The 18,123-nt window shown below is 55.7% G+C and overlaps 4 protein-coding genes across 7 annotated transcripts in view; 2 read left to right on the plus strand and 2 right to left on the minus strand.

The window, feature by feature from the left end:
- Window positions 1-2,565, plus strand: part of RPS2 (ribosomal protein S2) — a 2,779-nt gene extending 214 nt beyond the window's left edge. The window contains exons 2-7 of the mRNA XM_017734271.1: window positions 12-211; window positions 654-761; window positions 1,328-1,501; window positions 1,577-1,736; window positions 2,152-2,243; window positions 2,444-2,565. Of these exons, the coding sequence (XP_017589760.1) occupies window positions 12-211; window positions 654-761; window positions 1,328-1,501; window positions 1,577-1,736; window positions 2,152-2,243; window positions 2,444-2,524 (815 nt within the window). The 3' untranslated portion in view covers window positions 2,525-2,565. The remainder of the gene's footprint in view (window positions 1-11; window positions 212-653; window positions 762-1,327; window positions 1,502-1,576; window positions 1,737-2,151; window positions 2,244-2,443) is intronic.
- A 355-nt stretch (window positions 2,566-2,920) lies between these two features.
- NDUFB10 (NADH:ubiquinone oxidoreductase subunit B10) lies at window positions 2,921-4,644 on the minus strand. The gene is made up of 4 exons (XM_008633410.2): window positions 4,440-4,644; window positions 3,661-3,799; window positions 3,240-3,379; window positions 2,921-3,115 (listed from the first exon to the last, which is right to left on the minus strand). The coding sequence occupies exons 1-4, from the start codon at window positions 4,585-4,587 to the stop codon at window positions 3,021-3,023; spliced, it is 522 nt and encodes a 173-aa protein (XP_008631632.1). The 5' UTR covers window positions 4,588-4,644; the 3' UTR covers window positions 2,921-3,020.
- A 1,220-nt stretch (window positions 4,645-5,864) lies between these two features.
- RPL3L (ribosomal protein L3 like) lies at window positions 5,865-13,232 on the plus strand. Of its 2 annotated transcripts, XM_008633411.2 has the most exons (10): window positions 5,865-5,938; window positions 6,918-7,110; window positions 7,464-7,632; window positions 8,770-8,905; window positions 9,648-9,834; window positions 10,533-10,693; window positions 10,941-11,042; window positions 11,130-11,225; window positions 11,835-11,954; window positions 13,120-13,232. In XM_008633411.2, exons 1-10 carry the CDS (start codon window positions 5,936-5,938, stop codon window positions 13,174-13,176), a joined length of 1,224 nt encoding a protein of 407 aa, XP_008631633.1. In that variant the 5' UTR covers window positions 5,865-5,935; the 3' UTR covers window positions 13,177-13,232. The 2 variants fall into 2 exon arrangements, with proteins under 2 accessions (XP_008631633.1, XP_017589506.1); XM_017734017.1 differs by lacking the exon at window positions 13,120-13,232 and having other exon boundaries at window positions 11,835-12,465.
- Window positions 13,233-13,709: 477 nt separating this feature from the next.
- Window positions 13,710-18,117, minus strand: LOC103615537 (testis-expressed sequence 2 protein). 3 transcript variants are annotated; one of them, XM_017734013.1, is made up of 10 exons: window positions 17,866-18,117; window positions 17,485-17,785; window positions 16,863-17,077; window positions 16,535-16,693; window positions 16,330-16,429; window positions 16,037-16,169; window positions 15,799-15,936; window positions 15,363-15,575; window positions 14,948-15,068; window positions 13,710-14,281 (listed from the first exon to the last, which is right to left on the minus strand). In XM_017734013.1, the coding sequence occupies exons 1-10, from the start codon at window positions 18,058-18,060 to the stop codon at window positions 14,156-14,158; spliced, it is 1,701 nt and encodes a 566-aa protein (XP_017589502.1). In that variant the 5' UTR covers window positions 18,061-18,117; the 3' UTR covers window positions 13,710-14,155. The 3 variants fall into 3 exon arrangements, with proteins under 3 accessions (XP_017589502.1, XP_017589505.1, XP_017589504.1); XM_017734016.1 differs by lacking the exon at window positions 13,710-14,281 and having other exon boundaries at window positions 14,976-15,337; window positions 15,425-15,575; window positions 15,799-15,937; window positions 16,038-16,169; XM_017734015.1 differs by lacking the exon at window positions 13,710-14,281 and having other exon boundaries at window positions 14,976-15,575; window positions 15,799-15,937; window positions 16,038-16,169.
- Between the last annotated feature and the right edge of the window lie 6 nt (window positions 18,118-18,123).

The following is an 18,123-nucleotide window of genomic DNA, read 5'->3' on the forward strand; positions in this document are numbered from 1 at the left end:
AAGGAGGTGAGTGGCGACCGCCGGGGCCGGGGGGGCTGCCGACCCCTCGCATGGGGCAGCAGAGCCGGTTCCCGACGGGTGCTGGCGCCTGGTGACTCTTGCTCCTGGATTTCCTTGCCAGTGGATTCCTGTCACCAAGCTCGGTCGCCTGGTCAAGGATATGAAGATCAAGTCTCTCGAGGAGATTTATCTCTTCTCGCTTCCCATCAAGGTGAGTTGCTGTGGACATGGAAGTGATGGGTCAGGGAGGTGCTCCAAGGGTTGGAGCCAGGCTGGGAGAGCTGGGGATGTTCACCTAGAGAAGAGGAGGCTCCGGGAAACCTTAGAGCCCCTTACACCGTCCAAAGGGACTCCAGGAGAGCTGGAGAGGAGCTGTGGACAGAGGCCTGGAGGAACAGGACGAGGGGGAATGGCTTTCCACTGCCAGAGAGCAGGGTTAGGTGGGAACGAATTCCTCCCTGTGAGGGTGGGGAGGCCCTGGATCCCTGGAAGTGTCCAAGGCCAGGTTGGATGGGGCTTGGAGCACCCAGGGATACTGGAAGGTGTCACTGCCCTTGGCAGGGGGTTGAATTAGCTGACCTTCGAGGTCCCTGTCAACCCAAACCATTCCAAGATGCCATGATCTCTGTGTGCTCAGTGCCTGACTTTTGCAGGAGTCGGAGATCATTGATTTCTTCCTGGGCTCCTCGCTGAAGGATGAGGTGCTGAAGATTATGCCTGTGCAGAAACAGACCCGTGCTGGGCAGCGCACCAGGTTCAAGGTAATCCTGTTCTTCAGGATCCTCGCATTCACAACTTCCCTTCTGTATTTTTAGTGTTATTTTCATCACTCCAAATCCCTGTTTCTGTCCCATTTAGTAAATATTTTGCTGTGAGGGCCATTAATAGTTTACTAAGTGTATTTTAACTTGAAAGCATCAGTGATACGTGCAGATGCTCTTTGAAGCAGTACTGGCCCAAAAGTTGTATTGCAACACTTTTGATCTTCCTTTTAACCAAACTATTCTGAGACTGCAAAATTTAGTTGTTTTTGTACAGCAGTGCTGGGTTTTCAGGGAGAAGTTTTGGGTATAAAGACAGAATGCTGTTGGGAAATCATGGGGAGTTCTGACCAATGTGAGGCTGCAGCAGGGAGTTGAATCCCAGTGCTTTAACCTTGTTGATTTTGACTGAAGGATGAACTCTGAGGGCAAAAATGGGTTTCATTATCTGTGTATAAGGTTTGGGGGTGAGCTCTGAGTTCCTGCTACCTGCTGAGCAACCCACCGCGGTGTATTCTTGGTGGGAAATGCCGCTGAGGGAGCAGTGAAAACTCTTCTGCCTGCAGGCATTTGTCGCTATTGGGGACTACAACGGCCACGTGGGGCTGGGGGTGAAGTGCTCCAAGGAGGTGGCCACGGCCATCCGTGGGGCCATCATCCTGGCCAAGCTGTCCATCGTGCCCGTGCGACGCGGCTACTGGGGCAACAAGATCGGGAAGCCACACACAGTGCCCTGTAAGGTGAGTGTCCCCTGCTGGCCCTGGGGGCTGTTCAAGGGGTGTGTTCTGGAGGTGTGACCCGTTGTGTCCGTGCAGGTCACTGGGCGCTGCGGCTCCGTGCTGGTGCGCCTGATCCCGGCACCCCGTGGCACCGGGATCGTGTCCGCCCCTGTCCCCAAGAAGCTGCTGATGATGGCTGGCATTGATGACTGCTACACATCGGCGCGGGGCTGCACAGCCACCCTCGGCAACTTTGGTGAGCTCTGGGGCTAGTACGTAGCTTACGGCCACTTCTGTCACTGACAGGGCACAGCATCTCCATTTTATAGTGGTTTGTGCCTCTGGCAGTGAAGCAGAAGTCACGACTTCTGCTGACAGTGCAGGTTGGTCCTGCTGCGGGTTCTGTGAAAGTTAATTACAGAAATGGGGGTTTTACAATCCCACATCTCCCAATCTGCGCGATTGCACTTGTGTGCCGTAGTGTAATTGTCGTAACTGGAGAGAGAGAGAAACCTGAGTTTTGTGGGTTCATCAGAGAGACCTTCCTGTGGTCTCCCTGATCCTTTCAGAATTCCACATTTTTGCACCGGGGGGATATTTTGGAGCTGTAGGTGGGATCAGCAGGCTGGTTCTGCAGCAATTGATGGGCAGTGTGTGACATCTCTCCACAGCTAAAGCCACCTTTGATGCCATCTCCAAAACCTACAGTTACCTGACTCCTGACCTCTGGAAAGAGACCGTCTTCACCAAGTCTCCTTACCAGGTAAGAGCATTTTGGTAACTTGGCAGCTCAAATCTTAACCATTCTTGCCCCTGAAATTCAGGTTTCTGTACCCAAAGAATTGGTAGCTATAAAGTTGAGCTACCCCCAGCCCCACACGCACACCAGGGATGGGAAGTGGTGCTAAGGAACAAATGAGAGGGGTTTGAGGAAATAACCCACTGTTGCTGTGTTTTTTGCAGGAGTTCACTGATCATCTGGCCAAGACCCACACGAGAGTGTCGGTGCAGAGGACCCAGGCAGCCGCTGTGGCCACAACCTAAGTGGGTTTTGTACGAGAATAAAGTGATCAGAGAACCAGGAACTGGTGGTTGGTGTGATGGGGGGGTTGGTGCTCGGGGCAGGTGGGCTAAATCATGGAATGGGGTTGGGTTGGAAAGGACCTGGAAGCTCATCCAGTTCCAACTCCTGCCATGGGACACCTTCCACTAGACAACACTGCTCCAATCTCTGTCCAGCATGGCCTTGGGCACTTGCAGGGGCACATCATCTTAACCCATACTGAGGGAATTCTCAACCAGTGCTGGGCGCAGCAGCATGAAGTGTTCTGGTGGCTCATGGAGGAGAGGAAGAGGTCCAGAGGGCAAATCCCAGTACTGGCAGCCCCAAGTGCCTGTAGTTGAGGGCTTGCAGAGCTCTTCAAAGAATGAATACAGATCTCAACTGTACAGATGTCTGTTTATTGTGGAGGCCAACAGCACCAGAGGTCAAGGAAGCAACATGCACGTGGATACCAGCACCATGGAGGGAGGAACTGTTCTACTCCTCTTGTGCTGCTTTCCTCTCTTCCATCATCCTGTGCTTCTGTTTCATTAAGCAAGTCCGTGCATTCCCATGGTAACCCAGATCACCGTCTGAAAAAGAAAGGAAATGTCTGAGCAGTGCCTCCCACAAGCCTGTGTCCCATGACAAGTGTGGTTTCAGACCCCCCATTCCTGGGTTTAGGACCCTTTCCCTGTGTGCTGCTGCCATACTCACATCTGTCCTGGTAGGCCTTGGTGACCTGTGCCAGCAGCTCCATCTCCTTGGCACAGTTCTGGAAACGGTTGGGCCCTTCCCTCTGCTTGCATGCAGCCATTCTTTCCCGGACTATCTCCACGATTTCCTGATCAACCATCCTGCAGAGAAGATGGTGATGAATGTAACAGCAGCTACAAGATGACAGAAAAGCTGAAGCAATGGGTGAGGACACCCTGTGGAATGTCAGCTTGGATTTTCAGGGTGCTGGTTCCTAATGCCACCATGCCAGGTGTGCTGCAGGGACAGCAAGACACTGATGTGTAATGGGGTGGGCTGGAGGTGCTGCCTCAGCACCCCAGCATCCACCAAAATGCTGCAGGTCCCAGAGCTGTGTGCTCTGCTGTGACCTCGCCTGGAGAAAGTCCAGGCATAGCCATACCTGTCCCTCCTCCACTGAGCCTCGGCCTCATAGTAGCACAGGTAGTCACCATCCAGGCACTGGCTCAGGTCCGGCACACGGCGGAACTTCTGGTGGTAGTAGTAGAACTTGTTCTTGGATTGCCACCGCTCGATCCACTCTGCAGAGACAGCCCGGTCACACACCCCAACTCCGAGGGGCAGCACAGCCCCAGTGCTGGCACTGCCCAGTGCTGCCCTCCCAGGCAGCAGCAGTGGGTCCATTACTGTGTCCAGCTCATGCCCACCAGTGTGTCTGTCCCTCTGTGCTGTGTTACTCTGTCCCTGTATCCCAAGCCCCTGCACCTCTCCCAATGTCCATGCTGTGTCCCATGTCCCTGTCCCACTATCAATAGTGTTCTTGTCCGTGACCCGTGTCCCTGTGTCTGTCCTCCTATCCAAGCTCTGTTCTTGTCTGTCCTATGTCCCTGTGTCCATGCTGTGTTCTTCTGCGTCCGCTGTCCCTGTCTGTCCCTGTGTCCATGTTGTGTCTCCTGTCCCTGTCTGTCCCTGTGTCCACGCCGTCTATTTGTCTATGTCCCACGTCCCTGTGTCCTGTCCCTCTGTGTTCCCGTTGCTGTTACTGTCAGAATCAGTCTCCCCGTGTCCTTGCGTGTGCCCTTTGCCTGTCCAGGTGCCCGTATCGTCACGCCTTTGCCCCGTGCCCCGGTGTGCCCGTCCCTGTGTGCCCGTCCCCGGGTCGCTGCTCAACTCCCACGGGGAGCGGGAAAGGGGGGGGCGGGGGTCTCGTCCCGCATGTACCTCGGACGAAGGTGACGGGCGCGTCGAAGACATAGCTGAAGGCGCTCTGGAAGAAGTTGATGGGGTTGGGCACCGACGTGGTCCTCTCGGAGACAGGGGTGCGGGTCGGCGGCACCTTGTACGCCTCCCAGTCGTGATCCTCCGGCATCGCGGCGGCAGCGGGGAAAGATGGCGGCGGCCCCTGAGGCGCCGGGAGCGGGGAATATGGGGGTGACCCTTGAGGAGGCGGGGCCGCGGGAACATGGCGGCGGCTCCGGGGCACGCCGGGAGTTGTAGTGCGCATCTCCCTCCTCCGTGAGGGGATCCCAGAATCAGGGATGGGCCAGGTTGGAGGAGCTCACGGTGTGTCCCGTCTGTCTCACCTCCCTGCTCAGCAGGGCCATCCCACAGCACATGGCACAGGACTGTGTACAGATAGCTCTGGAATATCCCTGGTGAGGGAGACTCTGCACCCTCTGTGGGATCTGTTCCAGTGCTTGGTCACCGCACAGGGATAAAGTCCGTATGTGCAGGGGGAATTACTGGGGTCAGTCCCTGCCCATTGCTCTGGTGCCATTGCTGGGCCCCGGAGCAGAGGCTGGGCCCTGCCCTGAGCCCTCCCTGCAGCCAGGGACACCCAGGGCTGAGGGCCCCTCTCAGCTGGGGCTCCTCTCGAGGCTGAGCAGCCCCGGCTCCCTCAGCCTGTCCTGGGCACGGAGCTGCTCCAGGCCCTTCCTCAGCTCCGCAGCCTCTGCCGGCCCCGCTCCAGGCGCTCCCTGGCCCCGCTGGGGCTCAGAGCTGGACACCACACTACAGATGTGCCTCACAGGGCTGAGCAGAGGGACAGCTCCTGACCTGTTGGGAATATTTCCCACTGACGGAGGACAGGGTTAAATGGGATATCAGGGAGAAGTCCTTCCCTGTGAGGGTGAGGAGGCCCTGGCACAGGGTGCCCAGAGAAGCTGTGGCTGTCCCTGGATCCCTGGAAGTGTCCAAGGCCAGGTTGGACAGGTCTTGGAGCATCCTGGGATAGTGGAAGGTGTCCCTGCCCATGGCAGGAGCTGTGACTGGATGGTTTTTAAGGTCCATTCCAATCCAAACTGTTCTGTGATTCCGAGGTCTATTGTCTTGATCTCTTTTCACATCAGAATCACAAAGCCTTTTTGCCTGGGCTGACAGATTTTTCAGTCTGTGCTGGGGGTACCTGGTGCAGGTGTTCACAGCTCTGGGTGTGTGGTACCCGTTTGGAAACTGCCCTAATTCAGGAAACTGCCCTAATTCCTGCCATTCACACTGGAGTTGTTCAGGAGGGAGAAGCGTAAACTGAGCCAGCAGCAATTGACCTTTATCACACCACAACTGTCATGTCCAACCTGCCAGGAATGAAATGAATATCGCAGCGGGTGAAGCGAGCGGCTAAATTTGTGTCTTCAGACCCATAACCATCTTAAGTATTAATCTGGGGAGGCACTTCCTGACAGTCTCTCTCTGCTGCTGCCCCAGGCCGAAGACGTCCCATGGTTGGTACAGCTCTGCTGGAGTCGCTTGTGTGTGGAGGGTCAGCAAGCAAGGCTGGGTTATGCTCCTGGTAGTGCCGCTGGAATGGGGTCAGAATCCTCAGAGTTCCACTCAGGCTGGAAAATGAGCTTGGTGGAAAGCACAGCCAGGCGCTAGGACTGATCTGAGCTAGGAAGGAGCTGCAGTGAGTGCAGGACTAACCCTTTGCTGCTTGTGGTTGAAGTCTATATATTAATCTCTTCTCATCTGGCTTTCAAGGTGCCTTTAGAACCTGTGCATGTTCCTGTTACCCATTCCTTTGGGCATCCTTTCCCCTGTGTTCCCGATCCTTGCCTGTGCTTGTTTTGTGCCATTTGCCTTGATGACACAAAGCCCAGGAATTCCAAGCAGGCCTTTTTGGTGCTGCAGGTACCAAATAAATTGTTATAATTAAGAGCACAGAAGGACAGATCTAATAGAGAATGTATTTCTCCTTCAAAGTCCTTCAGAGGAAGCTGAAGGAGGGAGATCATGTTAAGTTTTTTATTTAACTGGCATCATTTGTCCAGAAATTTAGTGAATTCACACTGACAGAGAGTAGATTTATACTGGATATTAGGTAGAAATCCTTTCCCTGTGAGGGTGGTGAGGCCCTGGCACAGGGTGCCCAGAAAAGCTGTGGCTGCGCCTGGATCTCTGGAAGTGTCCAAGGTTGGACAGGGCTTGGAGCACCCTGGGATAGTGGAAGCTGTCCCTGCCCATGGCAGGGGGGTGGAACTGGATGGGCTTTCAGGTCCCTTCCCACCCAAACCGTTCCAGAATTCTGTGACATTTTTCCATGTACATGACAGAAGCTTGAACAAAATCCCACCCTGTTACAACTCAAGGAAGAGCCCGGAATCTCTCCGGTATTCCCATGTAAAAGAGGGGAAATTTTGTTGTGCTTTGCCCCATTTTCCGGGAGCTGAGAGTGAAGCTGCCCTTTGCTGTTCCTCTCCGCAGTCCCACCGCAAGTTCTCTGCTCCCAGGCATGGCCACCTGGGCTTCCTGCCCCACAAGCGGAGCCGCCGGCACCGAGGGAAGGTGAAGGCCTGGCCCAAGGATGACCCCAGCAAACCAGTGCACCTGACAGCTTTCCTGGGCTACAAGGCTGGAATGACCCACACTGTGCGGGAGGTGCACAGGCCTGGGCTCAGTAAGGCTTGGCTGCAGCAGGCATGGGGCCACATCCAGGAGGGAAAGGAGGGGATTAGGCTTGTTGGGAAAGGCTGTTTCTGGAAAGGGGTGGTGGAGCCCACAGCTTCTAGGTTAAATCCTGGCTGTCCAGGTCTTGGATGGTCAAAGGCCACCTCAGCATGGGCTGAGTGGGAGTTGCTGGAAATCTCCACACTGCGATAGTGAGTGGTGGTTTGGGAGATGGGAAGGCTGGGGCTGGCTGGAGACCAAACATGACCCTGCCCCCAGCACTCTCTGTGACAGCCGGAATCCTCCAGGGAATGACCTGATCCCAGAGGATGCCAAGCACCACTTCCCTTTGCTGCTCTGCAGAGGTCTCCAAGCGGGAGGAGGTGGAGGCCGTGACCATCATCGAGACCCCCCCGATGGTAGTGGTGGGGGTTGTGGGCTACATCGAGACACCCAAGGGCTTGAGGAATTTCAAGACTGTTTTTGCTGAGCACATCAGCGATGAGTGCCGGCGGCGCTTCTACAAGAACTGGTATGTGTGCCCTAAAAGGGTCATTTAACATTGGAACTCCCCAGGGAAGTAGTGGAGTCACCACCCTGGAGGTGTCCAAGGCACCACTGGATGTGACATTCAGTGCTCTGGGCTGGATGACAAGGTGGGGATCAGTCACAGGTTGCACTCGATGATCTTGGAGGTATTTTCCAACCTCAATGATTCTTGGATTCCCAGAGTGGGGGTTTCCTGGGGGGCTGCCTGTGAGGGATCTCTGGCAGCAATTCCACAGGCTCTCCGGGATGCCCAGACAGCTCAACTCCTGTGGAGTGAAACTGCTGCTTATTTAGTCATGCACAGAGACACTGCAAACAGCCCGATGCTGGGGAGCAGCATATGCATATGTAAATTTATTCTAATGGTTGAACCAAGTTAGCTCTCTCCACAATATCATATGGCAGGTTCCTTTTCCCTTGTGTAGGTTGGACTTGTCAGCTCCCCAGTTAACTGGAATTCTTGAGCTGGAGTGAAACCAGATTTGCCAGGGGGAATATTGGTGCAGAATGTGGCCCCTGGCCCTCATAAATATCAACACCCCTCAGCAGAGAGGGAAGTGGAAAACACGAATTTCCTTGCTGCAGGAATTGTGTCTCCTGTGACAGTGCCATGGAGACCCACCCACCATACGCCTCTGTTTTCTCCTGTCAGCCCTTTTCACAACTCATCCACTTCCTTCTTCCCTCCCAAAGCCCTTGACAGTCAGGTGAGGCACAGGTATCCACAGGTACCAGGGAAGTGCCTGGCTGCTTTGTGGCTTCCTAGCTGTAGGAATCTCCTGTAACAGTGCCATGGAGACTTACCCACAACAAGCCCCTGATCCCTGCTTTCTCCTGTCTCTCATTTTGTGCCTGTATTTTGGTGGTGCTGAGTCAGTCAGTGGGAGACAACTGCATTCCTCATGCAGAAAGGTTTGAATTACCCTTGAACAAGCCCTTTTCACGGCTCATTATCCACTTTCCTCTTCCCACCTCAAGGTCCTGACAGTCAGGTGAGGCTCAGGTATCCACAGGTTCCTTGTGCCTCCGAGGAGGTGCCTGACAAGGTGACCTGTCCCCTCTCTGCACTGTCACAAGCCCTTTATCAGCTCTGATGGATGTCAAACCACTTCTGTCATAGGCACAAGAGCAAGAAGAAGGCGTTCACCAAGTACTGCAAAAAATGGCAGGATGAGGCTGGGAAAAGGCAGCTGGAGAAGGATTTTGCAGCCATGAAGAAATACTGCAAGGTCATCCGTGTCATTATGCACACACAGGTCAGAGCGTCCCCCAAAGCTCAGGGGCTTCCTCCGCTCTGAGGGGCCTGGAAATGGGATCAGGAGGTGTTTTGGTGGTGTCACAGAGGCTGAGAGAGCAGATGGTGTGAGACAGGGCAATGGGAGGTGCTGACTGACCTTTCCAGCTGCCTCCTGACCTCCCAGTCCCCTTCCAGAGCTCCCTGCTCCAGGATTGCCTCGGGGGCTGTGGTTTGGGAATGCTGGGGAGCCCCCACATCCTGATGGGAGCACACACATCCCGTGGAAGAGAGCAAGAGGAGGGCAGAGCCTGGGCAGGTCCTGAGTCCTGTGTCAGCAAGGGACCTTGGGCCTCATGATCACCTCAAATTAGCAACTGGTGTCAAATGTTTTAGGCAAAAATAACCACATGGGCAGGCACAGTTTTGCCAGATGCTGATTGCTGGATACACAGGGGCCCGTTTTCATGCTGATCCCGGGAGTTAAGGGCTGCTTTGGAGTCTGGGGGAGAGCTAAGTTGGCTAAAGCCCAGATGAGGTCTCTGGGCTCAAGGACAAGGAGTTGGCTCCACGAGATCCCAGATACCAGGAGCTGCTGACCCAGGGCTGCTATGAAAGGGCACGACTGTGGCAGAGAGGGTGGTGAAGCAGTGGCTCTGCTCACCCCTGTGCTCCTCACAGATTCTGAGTGACCCAGCCCTGCTGCACCCTCGTGTCTGTGGGGCGAGGGGCCACATGTCACCCTAAACCACTGTGTGCTGCAGATGAGGCTGCTCCCACTGAGGCAGAAGAAGGCCCACATTATGGAGATCCAGCTGAATGGGGGCACAGTGGCTGAGAAGGTCGACTGGGTCCGGGAGAGGCTGGAGAAGCAGATCTCTGTGCACAGCGTCTTCAGCCAGAACGAGATGATCGATGTCATCGGTGTGACCAAGGGGCACGGGATGAAAGGTACAGGGGTTTGGGTCTGTCCTTCTCACATGGCTCTGCCCATCAGGTGGTTTTGGGGCAGGAAGGTGTTAACAACCCTGAGAACCCCCAATTTTTTGTAGAGGGAGTAGCAAAGAGCCTCGGGATCTTAAGCATGACATCCAGTTCTGTTGTGGCAGAGTTTGGTTTCCTTAATCTCAGGGATTCCGGCAAGAGAAAAGTGCAACAGGGGCATCTCTGATGTAGATACAAAGGAGCTGACAAGGTAACCTCTGGTGGAAAGATTTTCCCTGAGATTAAGGGCAATGAAAGCTGTGCTGTCTACTGCGCCCAGAGGCCTCCCAGGAGGCTCAGAGGCACTGTCAGTACATAAAGCAACAAGATCTAATGGGAGGTGTCCCTTCCTGTGGCAGGGCTTGGAACTGGATGGTCTTTGTGGTCCCTTCCAATCTAAACCATTCTGTGATTGTGTGAATGTCTCCCAAACCCCACATGTGCAGGGGTGTGGGTGTCCCTGGGGGCATGGAACACATCCCAGTCTGATCAGAGCCATGGGAAGTGAGAACAGCTCCTCATCTCCTCCCAACACAGCCTCCACTGAGAACTGCAGGAGAAGGATGGGACTGTCCCTCAGGAGAATGATGGGACCCTGCTTCCCCAGTCCCAGCCCCTGCCCTGCCTCTCCCTGCTGACCCTGCCCACTGTTCCCATGCTCCCAGGGGTGACCAGCCGCTGGCACACCAAGAAGCTGCCCAGGAAGACACACAAGGGCCTGCGGAAGGTGGCCTGCATCGGGGCCTGGCACCCGGCCCGCGTGGGCTACTCCATCGCCCGGGCTGGCCAGAAGGGCTACCACCACCGCACCGAGATCAACAAGAAGGTACAGCCCGGGGGGGCTCCCTCAGGCCTCCCATCCTGTCACCATCCTCCTTCCCACGGTGCCCTCAGCTGTCCTTATCCTCCCAGATATTTCCGTAGACATCTCCATGTCTTTCCCGGTGCTTTTCTGCTGCTCGAGGGCACACCTTGGTGAAAACCATGTGATTCTGTGGGGGATTTGGTCACCCTGTGAAGCTCCTTAGCAAGGGGCAGGAGAGTCTCCATCTCTGCTGCCTGTCTGTTCCCAGATTTACCGCATTGGCCATGGGATCCACGTGGAGGATGGCAAAGTGGTGAGGAACAACGCTTCGACGCACTACGATATCACGGAGAAGACCATCACACCTATGGTAAGGGCTGAGAGGTGACAGGGCTGTGACTCTCCTGACTCTCCCAGCCAGCTCTCCTGCCCACCAACCCCTCTGCTCTCCCCACAGGGTGGTTTCCCTCACTATGGAGAGGTCAACAACGACTTCCTCATGCTGAAGGGCTGCGTGGTGGGCACCAGGAAGCGCGTGCTCACCCTCCGGAAGGTGAGAGCACCAGGCTGGGATGGACTGCAGCTTCCCAGGGACACATTCTCCACATGGAGAGCCCTCCAAATGCTGTGCAGGGACACTGGGAGGGTCCTTGGTGCTGTGTTGCACATGAATGTGGTGCTGAGGCCATTGGCAGGTGGAGGGTTTGTGGAGTGGGCAGGTGGATGGAGCCTCTCTGGAGAGCTTCAGAGCTCTGAGGGCTGGGGTTCATTTCAGAAATGAAATGATGGATTGTTACAGAAAGGGTGATTGGGCATTGGAATGGGCTGCCCAGGGAGGCGGTGGAGTCACTGGTGTTTAAGGACAGACTGGATGTGGCACTCAGTGTCATGGTCTGGTTGACAAGGCAGTGTTAGGCTATAGGTTAGACTTGGTGATCTCAGAGGTCTTTTCCCGCCTAGTTGATTCTGTGACTCTGTGAAATGCTGAGTGAAGAGCAGCTCTGCAAGCTCTCCACCACCTGAGCACCAGGGTGTTGCTCTGAGAACACAGATTTTTGAGGAGATATTTGTTTAGAGGATATTCCAACCCTGCTTCCATGAGAACAGCTGTCCTGATTTTCTGTAATGATTATCTTGATGTGTTGTGACTGTTCTTTCCCAGTCCCTCCTGGTGCACACAAGCCGCTGGGCCCATGAAGCCATCGAGCTCAAATTCATTGATACCACTTCCAAATTCGGCCACGGCCGCTTCCAGACAGCTCAGGAAAAGAGGGCTTTCATGGTGAGTTCCTCAGGCTGCCTCCAGCTCATCATGGGGCTAAAGCAACTGACTGACTCCAACCAAGCATCTTCCAGGTGTCCATGGGCAGGGAGGTGGAACTGGATGAGTTTTATGTCCCTTCCAACCCAAACCATTCCAGGATTCTATGATTCCATGATTCTATGATGTTTCTCGATACAACAACAGCCAAACGAATGTTTGAGACTCTCTTGAGTAAAGACAGCCACAAGCTCAGCTCACGCAGCAGAAATTATGCTAAGGAAGAACAGGATGGTTGTGTGAGTGATCCAAGACAACTCAACCAGCAAATAAGAGACCATATGGGCAACCAGTTCCCATTTACCATGGGAAGTTTTAAACAAGCAGTTAACTTGGCAGGCACTGTCTTGGCCATATGGTCCCTTTCACTTGGAATTGTGCACTGCTTTGATTTGTTTGGAATGATTTATAGCTTTAATGTTCTTAGAGGAAAAAAGTTTGGGTCAAATTCAGATGCAGATTTATGGTGCTTTTGTCAGAAGCTTTCAAGAAGGCCAAGCAGTGTATTTTTCTTAAATCTGGGGCAAAAAAAAAAAAAAAAAAAATCCAAACATGGCAGATTCCTGAATAGTTTTGCAGCCTTCACCAGGCTGGTGCAAGTCTGAGTCTGAAGGGGAGGAAGCACTGAATAAACCAGGAGAGAGAGAAGGAGAAGGCAAAGAAACAACTGCCTGGATCCCAGGCAGATGTAAACTGGGTCTGGATCTGGCCTGTCAGCCAGAAATGCCATGTGAAGCTGGCTAAGCCTCCTTAGAGCTGGCAGGGGGATTGGTTAGGCAGAGCTCTTTAGAGGTTAAGCTGATTTCCTTCAGCTCAGTGTCAGGAGCCTGTTGTGTCACTGCCAGCCCTGAGCTGCTGAGGAGCTCGGTGACAGGAGGAGGTTTGACCTGGGTGCAGCTCTTTTCTTTGCCATTTTCCCCCATGGATTCTGTGGTAAAACATCACATTGGCCTGGAAGTTGAGGGACATAAGTAATTCCTGCCATTTGCTCCCATAGGGTTGATTTGCTGTAGGATAACCCCATTTTTCAGCTGCTGGCCAGAGCTGCCTTTCTGGTCCCCACAGCCCAGACACAGCCATGTCTGCATGTCCCTAACACCAAACTCTCCTCTCTGCTCTCTTCCAGGGTCCTCAGAAGAAACACTTGGTGAAGGAGAAGCCAGGTGTGCAGGAAGAGCTCTAAGGATGGAGATCCAAGGCTGCCTGACAGGGCACTTGCAATAAAGGGGCTCCAAGCCATGCCTGCTCCCTCTCTTCCTTCTGGAGGGGTGTCTTGCCTGTTTTCAGGCTTCTCAGCAGGTGGGGATGGGAAAAGTGGCATTTGGGACTGGCCCACACAGACAGGGACTAACTGGGACAGCCAAGTGCCTGCTGTGTCCTCTGGATCCTCCCTTTCCTTTGCCAAGTGAATTTTTCCACTCACCAAACCACCATGAAGACTCTTCTTCTTCTCGTCCAGCAGAGAGCAGAGCAGGTACCAGCACTTCTGCACGAGTTTCCACTGGGAATACTGGGAATACAGGGCCTCCCCATGACCTGCCTCTGCCCAGGCTCCCCAACTGTCTCTCCCCTCACTGCCTCTCCCACACACCCCCAGGCACTGCAGAGCTGAAGATACAACCCGGGGGCTTCTCCCTGCTCAAAGCCTCTGATCCCAGCTGGAATCCTCAGCAGAGATGGGAATTTGTGTACAAGAAGAGGGCTGCTAGGCAGGGCTGGGCAGCGATGGATTTATTCGGTTGGGACTCCTTTCCCACCCATGCTTTCCTTGCAGCCCAGCTGCCTGTGGGGAGGGGGGGATGCCCCGGAGCTGGGAATTTTGGATCAGCAATGATCCCAACTCCTTTGGTGCAGAACTGGTCCAGGTGTCCTGCACCCTCTTCAGGAACCAGACAGTGGGAAAGCCAGCCCTCCACTGTCCAGAGCTGCCTACTTGACCAGGAGTCCTGGGAACGTGGCCATGAAATTCCTGGGTCTCCAGCAGCCTGGTTGTGCCCTGAACGTGTGCTTGCAGGATTTGAAGAGGCTCATCTGCAGAAGCAGAGGATGAGGATGAATCCAGGCACAGCCCTGGGTGCAGTCAGTGGCCAGGCCCTGGCTGTCCCCATGTCCCAGCGAGGTCCCTGAGCTCCGGGCATTGTCCCTGCCCCTGGGATTGTGCTTCAGAGCCTCCTGTCCCCCTTGGCTGGCAGGTCCCGGGGCAGTCCTGTGGTGGGTGGCCAAGGATCCAGGCCAGAGCGCATGATGGGAATGATGAGATCGTCCATGTTTGGCATCACCAAAATTTTCTGAAAAGAGGAATCCGGAATAACAAATCAGTGGGTTTGAACACCACGGGGACACTGCCTGGAGGTGGCTTGGCAGGAGCCACGCCTGGGTCAGAGGCTGTGAACTGGAGGTCCTGGGCTCCCACCCCCGCAGCAGCAGCCCCAGGGTGGTCCCAGACCTGGATATCAGGGTGGGGATGAACAGGAACAGTTTATCTTTGCTCTGCCCACCTCCATGGCTTCAGGGGTGGCCACAGCAGGGCACTTTGAAGCCATCCAAATGGGTGGCTTTTGGGGGGCCCTAAATACCTGTGGGGACATTTCTGCTCTTTGAGCAGAGGTGAGAAGCTGAAAACAAACCCTTGGGAAGGTAAATCTCCCAAACATCCCCAAACCAGAGCAGATGGGTGGATTCAGCCCTTTTGGGGGATATCTGCCTGGGACTGCCTGACACCCCCAACCCTCCCTGCTTGGGGCAGGCCTGCAAATGGTGGGAGGAAATCACTTTTCCTCAGCCCTGGAGCTTGTTATTTGGGTTCTGTGTCTTCACTGTTCCAAGCTGGCCAGACCAGACCAGATGTCGGCTTTTTGCAGAAACAAGTGGCCCGAACTGAGGCTGACTCTCCCTGATGGCAGCAATGCCCAAGCCTCAGCAGGGTTTGTTAAGCCCTTGAACAGCCCAGGCACCTGAAATTCGTGCTTCAGCTTCTTCTCAATCCACTCAGTGACATGCAGGAATGTCACCTCCCGCTCGCCCAGCTTCGGGCGCACCTTCAGCTCCAGCTGCGGTGGCACTCGGAAGCTGTACCTGTGAGGGGAAAGGAAAGAGGCAGCAAGCATCACCTCTCAAAGATGTGGCTCAGCCCAGGTGGCCCCACTGCTGGGTTTTAGGGAGGAGGTCACAGCTGCTCAGGGTCCCCAGATCCTGTGTTGGCCTCGGTGAAGACTCAGAGAAATGAGCCTGAGGTCTGTGAGCCCCTTTGAGGAACAGCCCTGGGTTGTTGGTGCTCAAGATGAACCCAAAGCCCTGGAGTTGGCTCCTCGCAGGGAGCAAGGGGAGCTGGAAGGAGGATGTGCCTGTGGGGGAAAGGAGAGCTGGTACCAGACACGGTTGGTCGGTGGTGGGGGGATGTTCACAGCCAGGGTTCCTGCCAGCTCCTGCACCTCCACCGTCAGCAGCAGAGGCGTGTTGGAAACCTCCTCCATCTTCTTCTTGATGAACTCATTCTCTGTGGCCTTCTGGAAGTACTTGGACTTGGCAATCTTATCCACGAAGCGCAGGATCTTCCGGCTCGTGCTGTTGCCGCTGACGTGGCTAAAGCAAGAGGGGCCCCAGCTCAGCCCTGCTGGGTTTTGGGGTTCCCCAGCTCTCTGCCACAGCACCCCACAGGGACAGAGTCCCCTCTGAAAGCTGCCATGATGTGCTGTGTGTGCCCTGCTGGGGACACTGTCCCCCAGCTCCTGTGCTGATATGGCACCGTGCATCCCCCAGCCCCTCCCAGTGCCCCCCATGGCACAAACCTCCAGCACCCCCTTACCCCTCGGTGCCAGGCGGGGGAAGCCGCTCCCCCGGGGCTCCCACGGGCTCTGCAGTGGTGACATCTTCCTCGTCAGAGGAGCCGGCGCTGGACGACTCCGCATCGCTGTCTGCCAGCAGGATCAGCCGTGGCCTGGCCCTGCAAACCCCAGGAGATCACGGGGTGCTCTGGGGACAGCAGCCTCGCCTCACTGGGGCAGGAGGAGCAGGATGAGCCCATCCATGGACAGATTCCTTTTCCCTCTCTGCCTGCCTCTGCAGGGTCGCTCTCCTCTGCAGAGCTCTCCTTCCCCAGCTTGCTGAGGTTCATCTTTGTCTCCAGCGTCATCTGCAACGAGCCGCTGTAGGTGACCTCCATGTCCACCCAGAGTCCTGCCAGGGAGAGGGACAGGGCGAGATCAGGTCAGCACCACAGGGGTCAGAGCTGTTTGCGTGCTGCCAAAACCTCCCAGCTTTGGGGACCAGGCTGGCAGCTCAGTAAAGCCATCCTGAAGCCAGCTTTGGGGTCCCTGTCCCTCTGTGGGGCTCTTACCTCGCTCATTGATGGTGGGGTTGGAGGCGCTGAGAACTGAGGGGATAGATGTGCCCATGTCCAGCTCTGTCAGCGTCAGCTCATTCATGAAATACGGGAGCTGATGGAGGGAAACCCCATGGGGGACGGTCACCACAGCCTGGCATGTGCCATGGAGCCTTGGGAACAAGGCTGCCCCGAGTGATCTGATGCTCCTGCCTCTCACCTTGATCTTGCTCAGCTTCTTCTGGATCTTGTTGGACACCTGCTCAGCCCAGTACTGCTCCCGCAGGAAGTCCCAGAAGATGCGCCCCACCAGCGCATTCATCCAGGCCATGCTCGCCGTGTCCTCGCCGAGCTGCGGAGGGACAGCAGCCACCAGCCCCTGCAGCGAGGTGGCCCCGTGAGCAGTGGAACCTGCTGTCCCGGTGCTCTCCTGCCCCAGGGCTTGGCTGCTCACACAAACCACAGACTGGAAGTGGCTTTGTGTGGGGTCCATCAGCCTCTGCTTAGCGCTCAAGTCCCGCTCCCAGTGCTGGATTTGTCCCACTCACCTTTGTGGGCGTGGGGCTGCCCAGAGCTCCATGAGAGGGGCTCCGGTCCGGGCTGGGTGCCCCCTGTGCTGGCATGAATCGGGCCATGTAGGTGCTGTAATCCAGGTAAATCTCCTCAACGCTTCCCGACAGATCCTTGGCTGAATCTGTGGATGGGATGTCCTCAGCACTGCCCCCACTGCTGCTGCCGCTGCTCTGCGGAACTGATCCCATGCCTGGGGACATGGAACCACAGAATCATTTAGCTTGGAAAATCCCTCCAATGTCATCAATCCAACCATTCCCCAGCACCTCTCCAAGTGCCACATCCACAGGGATTTAACTCTTTCCAGGGATGGGGACTCCACCCCTGCCCTGGGCAGCTGTGCCAGGCCTGGACCGCCCTTTCGGTGGAAGAATTTTGCCTAATATCCAATCTGTTGGGTCAGGATAGCATCAAGGGTGACATGATGCCTGTCCATGATGCCAGTGACATGCCACCCACTCTGTGCTGATGACGTGAACCCTCTTGGCTACACTTTGGGCTCCTCCATGTCCCTCTGTGCTCATTGTTGCCCACCAAGGGATTGTGTTCCGGGATCAGTCCTGGCACAGAGCAGAGGCCGTGGTGGCTGCTCCTCACCTGCTCTGGTGTCACCGTGACTTCTAGGTGTCCCATGGGAGGCTTGCACGAGGTGCTGGTACCACTCCTCCTTCTCTCGCCCTGTCCGCCCAAACAGGTACAGGCACCTCTCCCTGCAGTCCCCTGGGATGTCCTGCCCAGACACCGGCACCTTCCTTGTCCCCTCATCCCCCTGCAGCTCCGTGTCGTGCTCCTCGCTGCTCCTGCCCTCTCCCTCCGCCGTCTCGGGGAGGAGCACACAGATGGGATATTTCTTGTTCCACGTCCGCTTTCGGGCCAGGCTGGGGGGGCACAGGAAGACCTGCAGCACCGAGAGCGGGATGAGGCCGGGCCAGGCATAGGGGGTCCCCGTGGGAGGGTCCTGAGGACCTCCAGGCTCACCTTGGCGTCGGTCAGGTCGTAGCAGCGGTGGCTGACGAAGACTGCGTCCAGGATCTCCTCCTCGAAGGTGGCTCGGCGCGGGATGTTGCTCTTGGGGTAGGACAGCTTGAGGGTGGACCCGTCCAGCACGGCGAGCACCGAGTGTGTGAGCGACGGATGGAAAAGCTCGGGGTCGTACACGTGCAGCTGATTCATCCAGCCCTGGAAAAGGGGGAAGAGGGAGCCGGCTGCTTCCTGCTCACCACAGGCACCTCCACC

Source organism: Corvus brachyrhynchos, unplaced genomic scaffold (genome assembly GCF_000691975.1).
Source record: "Corvus brachyrhynchos isolate BGI_N302 unplaced genomic scaffold, ASM69197v1 scaffold5, whole genome shotgun sequence".
Taxonomy (NCBI): domain Eukaryota; kingdom Metazoa; phylum Chordata; class Aves; order Passeriformes; family Corvidae; genus Corvus; species Corvus brachyrhynchos.